The following is a 10,479-nucleotide window of genomic DNA, read 5'->3' as shown; positions in this document are numbered from 1 at the left end:
TTGCAAGACACACGACGTCTCGCAATTGCATGGCTCGCGAGACTCACGATGGATGCGACGCGGAGTGGAGGAAGATATAGTGACACAACGACGCAGGGGGAGCCGAAGGGAATAACATGGGAGGAGCAAAAAGAAGAGGTCAGGCGACACAACAACACGTGGAAGGGAACGGAGGGGAAGGAAGGAGAAGGCACCGAAAAACCCTATTAAGTGCAGTATGCATTGGAAGTGCACCAATCGTGGCCGTGTTGCCCCACGTTGTTGCAAACTTGGACGACCCGGTAACGATAGCAAGCTACCGTACATAAGTATTCTCTGTTTTAATCAGTTTATTCTAGTTAGTTTTTTTTGGCCGATTTCCTATTAACAATTTTTTTCAAAACTTTAGGAATTTCAAAATGTCCGTGAATCAAAAACCAGTTTTTTTAAAAAAAATCAGACATTTTAAAATATGTTCCCTTTTTTTAAAAAAATATTTGCGATTTTAAAAAATTTCATGAATTCAAAAAAAAAATCTAAGTTTATTAAAATCACGTATCTCAAAGAGTTTCATTAATTAGAATGATTACACAAACTTCAAAAATGGAAAAACAAAAAACAAAAAACTGAAATATAAAAACACACCCATCAAAATAACAAAAACAAAATATCAAAAAAAGAAAGAACTGATCCAAAACTGATAGAACCCAAAACACAGTAAAGTGTCGCAAATGGGTTGGCCTATATAGGCACCTGCGCAACAAGGATGAGGGTGGACGATGGTGTGGGGAGGAGAGGCGGGCGGAAAGTACCTTGACCTATCAAAAAAATAGAGGACGAAGATCAGCCGTGAGTTCATGAAAATACAATGGTGATTTTTTAAACTCAAATTAGATTTTTTTTGTGATTAAAAAATCATACAATTTGTCTTTTGACACACCACAAAATCCAGCTCGATTGTTAGTAAAAAAAAAGACCCGGCTCGACTTATACAGATTTTTGATTTTGAGACAAACTTATACCGAATAAAGTATGCCTTGAGTGATGGGCTTTGCAGCTGGTGGACTCAAGCCCAATAACGAACCCTAGGAGAGCGCTAGCTCTAGGCTGGCCCAGGTCGCACACACGGGACCAGCCGGCGGCGCAGCCAGTCAGTGGAGCGGCGGCGGCGCGAGCTCTGTCTCCGGGGAGAAGCCGAGGGGCGACGTCAGCGAGTGAGCAGCGCCCACTCCGCGGGGTGAGGAGGCAACTCCGTGAGCTCGTCTTCGTGCGGCCGCCGGTGGTGACCAGGCCAGGTTTGCCCCTCAGCTCGCCGCAAACTCTATTTCCTGGGAGAAGCGACGCCGGCGACACCGTGAGGGCGGCCGCCGCTGCAAGCCCAGGTTCGCCCCTCACCCCATCCATCCCAGCTCCAAACTCTGAAACTTCGTTTTTTTTCTGAAACGAGCTCTCAAACTTAGCAATGGTTAATGGTGACTGAGTAGGTCGATTTTCGACAGGCCAGGTCCGCCATGTCGGTCTTCACCGGCGTGTCCATCGCCGACGGGTACAAGCGGTGCAGCTGCGAGACGCTGGCCGTGGACGCCCGCGGGGACAGCGGCTACCACCTGCTCATGGTCAACGGCTACTCGCGCACCAAGGAGCTGATTCCCACCGGTCAGAGCATCACCGCCAACTCTTTCAATGTGGGAGGCCATGACTGGTTGATCGAGTACTACCCCAACGGCGAGAACCCGGGCTGCGCCGACTTCATTTCGCTATTTCTGAACCTTCTCTACGACGCCGATGACGACGACGAAGAGCCCGTGGAGGTCAGGTTCAGTTTCAGTCTCGTCGACCAGGTGGAGAAGCAGATGCCAACGTACATTCGTGCGACCGGTGAGACCCGCAGCTTCTCCAGCACCACTTCAATCTGGGGCAACGACAGGTTTATGAGAAGAGACGCCCTTGAACACTCAGCGGATCTCAAGTGCGATTGTCTCACCATCCGCTGCGACGTCGTGGTCGTCAGCAACAGCAGGGTTGATGATGATGATGCCGGTGGCCATGGCCATGGCGGCACCAAGGCGCTCCTGCCGGACATACACCAGCATTTCAACAGCCTCCTTCGAAACAAGGTGGGTGCCGATGTGGCATTCCAGGTCGGCGGCGAGACCTTCCCCGCACACCGGTGTGTGCTCGCTGCCCGGTCCACTGTGTTCATGGCACAACTCTTTGGCCCCATGAAGGAGGCGTCCAACAGTGTCATACAGATCAAAGACATGGAACCAAAGGTGTTCACCGCTCTGCTTAGCTTCGTCTACACAGACTCGTTTCCTGACATGTATGAGGACAACATTAAGCTGAGTGAACTATGCAAAGATACGAGACAAGGACAAGAAAATGAGATGTCGGAAGCTGTGAGCCAAGGAAAAGACGGGGAAGCGGCAGAGGATGAAATGGGGCTGCTGCAGTGGTTGCAAGGCTTGTTTGCGGCAGCAGACCGGTACGATCTCCAGCGGCTCAAGTTCATCTGTGTAAAGCAGTTGTCTCAGCGCATGTGTGTCGGCTCTGTGGCGTCCACTCTTGCTCTAGCCGAGCAGCATCACTGCCACGGATTGAAGGTGGCGTGCTTGAAGTTTATCCAAGTCCAATCTCCCTCGTGTCTGCAGACACTCATGACGAGTAATGGCTGGGGGCATATTCTCACGACATATCCCTCTGTTTTGAACGAGCTCATTGCCATGCTTGCTTCGAACCAGAGGAAGTAACACTCTGGATATGGTACGCATCTTCCTTAATTAGACCTCAAGTGACATTATTTTGCATATATAAGAATCTCCGCAGAGATTGTAGTATATGTGTCTTGTTTTTAATTGTCTCGTCATGTAGTTTTCATGTATGATGAATCAGAAAAATCCATGTTCATGTTTAGTTTTGAACTGACATTTGCTGCCCATGTTCATGTTTGTTCTGCGTCTACCATCTGAAGTAATAATCAAACAATAGTCAAGCAAATCTGCAACTTAAGAGTTTCTCTGTAGGAAGGCAGGCAAGCAATAGTCGACATAGAAATGCCAAAATTATTGCTTCGAACCAGCAGAAGTAACACTCACTCCGTATATATATGGTACGCATGTTCCTTAGGCCTCAAGTGGCACTCTTTTGCATATATGTGATCCTCTAGTTTAGAGAGATTGTAGTATGTGTGTCTCACCTTTTCCTCGGCATGTATATATAACTTGCCTATATTCTGAGTCAACATACTTGCAAATTGTGCCTTCATGGATTGGGCTGTCTGAAAATTCAGGCGCAAGTGTCAAACTGAACTGCAGTTGCAGTGGTTGTCAAGAAAGAAAAAAGAAGAACAGATGTAGATGTTTTTCTCTACTTTCCCCAATAAACATCTCTTGGTCAAGTGTCAGTGGGAACTTTGGGAGATGGCCATTTAATATTCATATCTTCCTCTTGATGTTGTATCATAGTAATAACTTCTACTAGATGACTTGTTCTTTGAATGTGTGATTCTTGAAATATGCACTATGCTGATGCTTGTTCTATTAGTGATTCATTGATTGCTTAATCCTGACACTAACATGCACTGGTGTATTGCCTCGGCCTCTATTTTCCAGGGAAGAAGAGCATTGTTGCATTCACTATGTTTCTTTCAACGGAAGCACTATGTTTACGTCACAGAACGCTAACTAAGGTATGTATGCTCCGGCTCCTGGAGAAGATAAGATCAGAGAAGAGAAGAAAAGAAAAGAGAAGAATACTTGGGATTGCTTGGCCGGAATGTTATACCACGGACGATCTTTATGTAGTTACGGTGCTGTGATGTATAGTAAAAACTGACTCCCTATGCTGCTTCGATGTTGTGATGTAGTAAAGTGCTTCCTCTTATGGTGTGCAATTAAAAGGCTAGCTAGCGGTTTCCGTCAGAAATTCCAGGGCAATGCATATGTATTTTCCTTCCTTGCTGGGTATCAGAATGTACTTTGCAGAGGATCATCACTCTAAAATGTTTGGGAGACTCGGAATGTCAGTTTGCATCTTACTTAATTTTATCTTTCAACTGACAATTGTTACCAATGTTGACACCCTGCTGCTGCAGATTGCACTTGGCCATCACATCCAAACTGATGATGGCCAAAAGATTCATTCCTGGAGCTGCCAGTTTCTATGCTACTTACAATCATGTAAATTCTATCGTTTCAGGAATGATAAATTCAATTATTTTTATTGACCTTTTTTTTTGTGAATACCTATATTTTTATTGGATACCTGGAAACCATTATTTTCTTTGAATTCGATAAATATACATACTGTAATGTTTCTTTTCGATGGAGCATTGTTTACTGGACCTAGAGTAAGCATGGGTCATCACGAGTAGATACTTCTGAACCATCTGTAACATCCAAACTTTTGGGGGTTTCCATAATATAGTGGAAAATGTTTTGATTTTAAAAATATTCATGAATTAAAAAATTATATGATTTAAAAAATCCTGGATTGCAAAAAGTAATAACGAATTAAAAAAAATATAGAAACTTTAAAATGGAAAAAAATGAAAGAAGTATAAAAACCCCATAAAAACAACAAAAAGGAAACAGCGGAAAAAATAAAATTGATCCAAAACTAATGGGAACGAAAACACGGTAAAGAGTCGCAAATGAGTTGGCCCATATAGTTTGTGTGAGCTAGGGGTTTGCGATTGGCCGCCCCTGAATGCGTTACCTCTTGAATAGGAGTGGCCAGAGGCTCCTGTGCGGTATGGTAGGAGGATGAAGACGGACTATGGTGTGGGGATTGGGGAGGATAGGCATGAAGTGTCTTCACCTCTTGAAAAAATAGAGGGCAAATATCATCTGTGAGTTTATGTAAATATAACGGTGATTTTAAAAAAATAATCAAATTATAACTTTTTTTGTGATTAAAAAATCAGTCAAGTGGTGTTTGGCACCCTAGAAAATTCAGCTCGGTTGTCAGTCAAAATAAGTTCAGCTCGCTTTTTACCGAATAAATATGGCTTGACTGATGGGCTTTGCAGGTGATGGGCTCAAGCCCAATAAAGAACGTGCTGAGTTGTTTGCTAACCCTAACTAACTAAGCTCCAGGCACCGCTCAAAAAAAAAAACTAAGCTCCAGGCAGGCCCAGGTCGCACACACGAACACTGGACCAGCCGCCGGCGGCGGCGGCGGCGCGAGCTCTGTCTCCGGGGAGAAGCTGCATCAGTGCCGCAGCCAGTGGGCCAGCGGCTACTCCGTGCGTTGAAAGCAGGGTGTGCCCAACTCTGCTTTCGGGGAGTGGAGCTCGTCTTGGTGCGGCCGCCGGCGACGGGGGTGACCAGTCCAGGTTTGCTCCGGCGACCTCCGTTGCAAGCCCAGGTTCGCCATCCATCCCAACTCCAAACTCTCAAGCTTAGTTTTGTCCAAAGATGAATGGTGACTGAATATATATATCGACTTTCTACAGGCAGGTACACCAGGTCCACCATGTCGGCCTTCACCGGCGTCTCCATCGCCGGCAGCAACAGGCAGTGCTTCTGCGAGACGTCGGCCGTGGACGCCCGCGGGGACAGCGGCTACCACCTGCTCATGGTCACCGGCTACTCGCGCACCAAACAGCTGATTCCCACCGGCGAGGGCATCACTGCCGGTCCTTTCAGTGTAGGAGGCCACGATTGGATGATTGAGTACTACCCCAACGGCGAGAACCCGAGCTGCGCCGACGAGGGAGAGCCCGTGGAGGTCAGGTTCAGTTTCAGCCTCGTCGACCAGGTTGAGAAGCAGATGGCGACGCACATCCGTGGAACCGGTGAGACTCGCGACTTCTCCACCGCTACTTCAATCTGGGGCAACGACAGGTTTATGAGAAGAGACGCCGTTGAACATTCAGCGGGTCTCAAGTGTGATTGTCTCACCATCCGGTGCGACGTCGTGGTCCTCCGCAACAGCAAGGTTGATGATGATGATGATGCCGGTGGCCATGGCGGCACCAAGGAGCTCCTGCTGCCGGACATACACCAGCATTTCAACAGTCTCCTTCAAAATAAGGTGGGCGCCGATGTGGCATTCCAGGTCGGCGACAAGACCTTCGCCGCACATCGGTGTGTGCTTGCTGCCCGATCCACAGTGTTCATGGCACAACTCTTTGGCCCCATGAAGGAGGCATCCAACACTGTCATACAGATCAAAGACATGGATTCAAAGGTGTTCACGGCTTTGCTTAGCTTTGTGTACACAGACTCGTTCCCTGACATGTACGAGGACAACATTAAGTTGAGTGAAATATGCAAAGATACGGGACAAGGACAAGAAGATGAAATGCCGGAAGCTGTGGACCAAGGACAAGATGCGGAAGCGGCAGAGGATGAAATGGGGCTGGTGCAATGGCTGCAGGGCTTGTTTGTAGCGGCAGACCGGTACGATCTCCAGCGGCTCAAGTTCATCTGTGTAAAGCAGTTGTCTCAGCGCATGGGTGTGAGCTCTGTGGCGTCCACCCTTGCTCTAGCCGAGCAGCACCACTGTCGTGGATTGAAGGAGGTGTGCTTGAAGTTTATCCAAGTCCAATCACCTCCGTGTTTGCAGACACTAATGGCGAGTAATGGCTGGGGGCATATTGTCACGACATATCCCTCTGTTTTGAATGAGCTCATTGCCATGCTTGCTTCGAACCAGAGGAAGTAACACTCTGGATACGGTACGCATCTTCCTTAATTAGACCTCAAGTGACATTCTTTTGCATATACAAGTACGTCTACAGAGATTGTAGTATGTGTGTCTTGTTTTTAATTGTCTTGTCATGTAGTTTTCATGTATGATGAATCAGAAAAATCCAACTTATGGGTAAATTGTCTCTTCATGCAATGGATGGTCTGTAAATTCAGGTCCGAGAGTCAACATTGATATGCATTGCAGCATTGACCAATTTTCTCAACTGCTCGTTTTATCATCATATATATTTATCTGTGAATTGTTTCGTATATTGTAGTTTGATTATCTGGAAGATCAAATGTAGAAATTTTTGGGAAGGCATTTTGTAAACCAGGATTTAATGGGAAGAAATGGGATGACAGAACAGAGGTCACCAAGATTTCTGGTTACAGCGGTAGTGATCCATTACCCAGGAATTAGTCTTCTTCTGGGTGCTTGCTGTTCTCCTCGGCTGGCGCCCCACACCCCCTAGGGAGACGAAGGTCGGAGCTCGGAGATCCTGCAAGTACAATGTTGTAGCTTTCCTCTGTACTTAAAAAAAATGACTTCCATTCTGGTGTGTTCTGAAGCACATATGATGAATGATGTCAATTGTTGCGGTGATGATAAGCTGGGGTGAGCTTTGAGTGCATGGACAGTGGCTATACTTTTTCTTTAGATAATGAATATCTTTTGGTCAAGCATGTCCAAAGCTTTGGGAGGTAAAATCCGTAAGTTCCTTCCCGGCTGTTGTTTCATGAGATAAGTTAATTATTAGACAACAAGTTGATGGCAAAACATGCTTGCTTTTCAATGTTTTATCTGATGTTTTATTTGAATGTGTGGTTTGTAGACACCCCTGATCCGAGTTAGCCATGACTCGGAATTATTTATGTTTTACACGATGCTGATGCGTGTTTTCTGTCAGTCATTCATATGGTCCTGGCATGCGCTGCCGCATTAACATCGTTACTCGAGCATCATATTAGTGGGCGATTTGGAATATTTGTCTGTTTTCAGGGGAGGCGAAGCAATGCAACGGAGAGACTTGCACTATGTGAGATGAGGTATATTAGGTATGCTCACTCCTGGACGAAAAAAAAGCTGTGCAAGTGCAAGCACACATCACTTACTGCTGGACCGAGGATTTTGGACCTTGTATGGAGAAGAAAAGAGAAGAGGAGACTTGCTCTGACGGATTGCTTGGCCGGAATGTTATGCGGCGGATGCCGAGCACTCCCTGTATGCACCTACCTCAAGGCCAACACGTTCCCTGCCCTGCCTGATTTCTTGAGAGAAGGTGTGATTCTTGAAATATGATGATTCACGCAATGATGATGATGCTTGTTCTATCAGTGATTCATTGGTTGACCACTTTTGCATCCTGAACATCTAACTACATTCTGAACAACCCAGCCTAATTAGGAGGAGGTGAACCTAAATTTATGTCTGAAGAAATCGACATTCTCGTCACACGCCGTCTCACTTCCGCCTCAAGCCCCACCCGCCGCACCGTCGCCCAAACGGCCACTAGCCTCATCAACCCATAGTTGAAAAGTGAAATTCAGAAATGAAACAAAGAATCATCTGCACAAGTTCAGAGCCGTTGCCTGAAGAGATTTACAGTTACTATTTCTCCAGATCATGGTTCAGTTTGTGTAGAACACACAACCAGCACATAAGTTACAAGATGATAGAGTACGAACAGCTAACTAACTACAGAGCAGCATGGATCAGCCACCATGACAGGGATCATCCAAACGCTGCCTCAAGCCCCCGGGCCCGGCGCCATCATCACCATGTACATGTACTCGACCACCACAGCCTCCCCTCACGCCGAAGGCCGCACGCACCCTCCCCTTGGCCACGAGCCTCATAAACCGATAGCTGAAAACTGAAATTAAGAAATGGAACAGAGAAACATCTTTGCAAGTTCAAAGTCATTGTCTGCAGAGTTTTACAGAAGGCCATACTCACAAATCAGAACAAAAGTTCCATAACATAGCAGACCAAACCAAGATGAAATCACACAAACAGGATCATAGCAAGAACTCTGTCAAGTGAAGCAGCAGGGATTAGAACTGAACATGGTACAGAGCCACGAGACAGATCAAAGAAGCGCCAATACTAATTCACAAGATAATGAAACAGTTACAAGACGACATAGTCCAAACGCCTGACTATTACAGAGTACCATCGATCGACCAAGAAACAGGAACAGACTATCTAAGCGGAGGTGAACTTGGTGACGGCCTTGGTGCCCTCGGAGACGGCGTGCTTGGCGAGCTCGCCGGGGAGGACGAGGCGGACGGAGGTCTGGATCTCCCTGGACGTGATGGTGGGCTTCTTGTTGTAGCGCGCCAGCTTGGCCGACTCGCCGGCGAGCTTCTCGAAGATGTCGTTGATGAAGGAGTTCATGATGGACATGGCCTTGGAGGAGATGCCGATGTCCGGGTGAACCTGCTTCAGCACCTTGAAGATGTAGATCTTGTACGTCTCCACGCTCTTCTTGGACTTCTTCTTCCCCTTCTTCTCGCCGCCCTCCTTGGACGCCGGCGGCCGCTTCTCGGCCTTGGTCTTCTTCGCTGTCGTCGTCTTCTCGGCCTTCTCCGCCACCGGCTTCTTCTCCGCCTTGGGGGCCATGGATGCCGCTGCTGCTGCTGCTTCGACGAGGAGAGGTGTGGTGTTTCGCTGGGAGGCAGAGGAGGATTGGTGGGGAATCGGCGGCGGGGGCGCGGCAGAGTTTATAGGAGGAGAGAGCGCGGGTCTGATTGGTGGAGGGATGAGTGCCACGGATCGGTGGCCTCCAGTGATTTGATATGATCTCGGCCGTTCACGCTGTGCGGTATGGACGGCCCGGATGCGCCTCGGCGCGGATCGCTGACGTGGTGGACGTGGAGAAGACAGATGAGTTTCAGCCCAGGCGCGCCTACGAAGTGTGAATTGGGCTTTCTCCGTGGCCGGAATTTGAGTAAAAAACTGTTCTTCCATCCGTTCCTAAAAATTTAGAAACATTAAAACTTGGCATTTCCTATACGGCGCCCGTTGAGGCCGTTACAGGCGTCGGCGCAAACGGGCGCACACCCCGCCTCCTTCCATCGATGCTACATGGGCCAGCCCATTTAACTTTATTTTCTTCTTCTGTTAAATTCCAAAAAATGGTGCGGGCAACAAGATTCGAACACATGACCACCCGTTTCGTCAACGAAGGCACTAACCACCAGGGCTTCTTCACGCTTGTGATTAATCTCTTCATTTTTCTTCTTATGTTGTCCTCAGTTCGTGGAAGCTCAGTCTTTGGAAGCTACCAGCTCGGTTTTTTCGTTTTTGTTTTTTTCTGGATAGCTTTTTGTGATGGTTTTTTATTTTATTGTTCGTTCTATTTTAATTTCTTTACATTTTTTTTCGAATGCATGAGCATTTTTTCAAAAAGCGATGATCTTTTCAAAGTTTTGTGAGGTTTTTTTGTCAAATTTGAAGAATTTTCTGATTTTATGTGAATTTTTCAAAAATGAATGAACTTTTTTCAAATTGATAAACTTTTTTCCAAAATCGATGAACCTTTTTCCATTTTTTATGAACTTTTTTCATGATTGGTGAACTTTTTTCGAATTCGTGAACCCTTTTTGAATATCCGTGAAATCTTTTTCAAATCAATGAACCTTTTGTAACTTTATGAACTTTTTTTAAAAAAATTGAACTTCTTTCGAATTCGTGAACCCTTTTTTGAAAACCCGTGAACTCTTTTTCAAATCGATGACTTTTTTTGAAAATCGATGAACTGTTTTTTAATCTTGATGAACTTTTTTCATGATTGGTGAAATT

At 46.4% G+C, this 10,479-nt stretch overlaps 3 protein-coding genes across 6 annotated transcripts; 2 read left to right on the top strand and 1 right to left on the bottom strand.

Annotated features, from left to right (window-relative positions):
- Window positions 1-1,079: 1,079 nt before the first annotated feature.
- LOC123158239 (BTB/POZ and MATH domain-containing protein 3) lies at window positions 1,080-4,020 on the top strand. Of its 3 annotated transcripts, none has more exons than XM_044576308.1 (3): window positions 1,080-1,361; window positions 1,484-2,742; window positions 3,591-4,020. In XM_044576308.1, the coding sequence occupies exon 2, from the start codon at window positions 1,491-1,493 to the stop codon at window positions 2,727-2,729; it is 1,239 nt and encodes a 412-aa protein (XP_044432243.1). In that variant the 5' UTR covers window positions 1,080-1,361; window positions 1,484-1,490; the 3' UTR covers window positions 2,730-2,742; window positions 3,591-4,020. The 3 variants fall into 3 exon arrangements, with proteins under 3 accessions (XP_044432243.1, XP_044432242.1, XP_044432241.1); XM_044576307.1 differs by having other exon boundaries at window positions 1,464-2,742; XM_044576306.1 differs by having other exon boundaries at window positions 1,082-1,361; window positions 1,479-2,742.
- Window positions 4,021-5,099: 1,079 nt separating this feature from the next.
- On the top strand, window positions 5,100-7,941 carry LOC123158240 (BTB/POZ and MATH domain-containing protein 3-like). Of its 2 annotated transcripts, XM_044576309.1 has the most exons (3): window positions 5,100-5,346; window positions 5,435-6,661; window positions 6,953-7,941. In XM_044576309.1, exon 2 carries the CDS (start codon window positions 5,455-5,457, stop codon window positions 6,646-6,648), a length of 1,194 nt encoding a protein of 397 aa, XP_044432244.1. In that variant the 5' UTR covers window positions 5,100-5,346; window positions 5,435-5,454; the 3' UTR covers window positions 6,649-6,661; window positions 6,953-7,941. The 2 variants fall into 2 exon arrangements, with proteins under 2 accessions (XP_044432244.1, XP_044432245.1); XM_044576310.1 differs by lacking the exon at window positions 6,953-7,941 and having other exon boundaries at window positions 5,435-6,889.
- Window positions 7,942-8,762: 821 nt separating this feature from the next.
- LOC123161304 (histone H2B.3-like) lies at window positions 8,763-9,379 on the bottom strand. The gene has a single exon (XM_044579144.1). The coding sequence runs from the start codon at window positions 9,295-9,297 to the stop codon at window positions 8,881-8,883; it is 417 nt and encodes a 138-aa protein (XP_044435079.1). The 5' UTR covers window positions 9,298-9,379; the 3' UTR covers window positions 8,763-8,880.
- Window positions 9,380-10,479: the final 1,100 nt, after the last annotated feature.

The sequence above is a fragment of the Triticum aestivum genome, chromosome 7B (genome assembly GCF_018294505.1).
Source record: "Triticum aestivum cultivar Chinese Spring chromosome 7B, IWGSC CS RefSeq v2.1, whole genome shotgun sequence".
In the NCBI taxonomy this organism is placed as follows: Eukaryota; Viridiplantae; Streptophyta; class Magnoliopsida; order Poales; family Poaceae; genus Triticum; species Triticum aestivum.
This window is presented reverse-complemented; position numbering and strand designations above follow the sequence as displayed.

What these genes read in the sequence shown, in the direction of transcription:
- LOC123161304 (XM_044579144.1), bottom strand. Translation starts at nt 9,297, where the DNA reads ATGGCCCCCAAGGCGGAGAAGAAGCCGGTGGCGGAGAAGGCCGAGAAG.
- LOC123158239 (XM_044576308.1), top strand. Translation starts at nt 1,491, where the DNA reads ATGTCGGTCTTCACCGGCGTGTCCATCGCCGACGGGTACAAGCGGTGC.
- LOC123158240 (XM_044576309.1), top strand. Translation starts at nt 5,455, where the DNA reads ATGTCGGCCTTCACCGGCGTCTCCATCGCCGGCAGCAACAGGCAGTGC.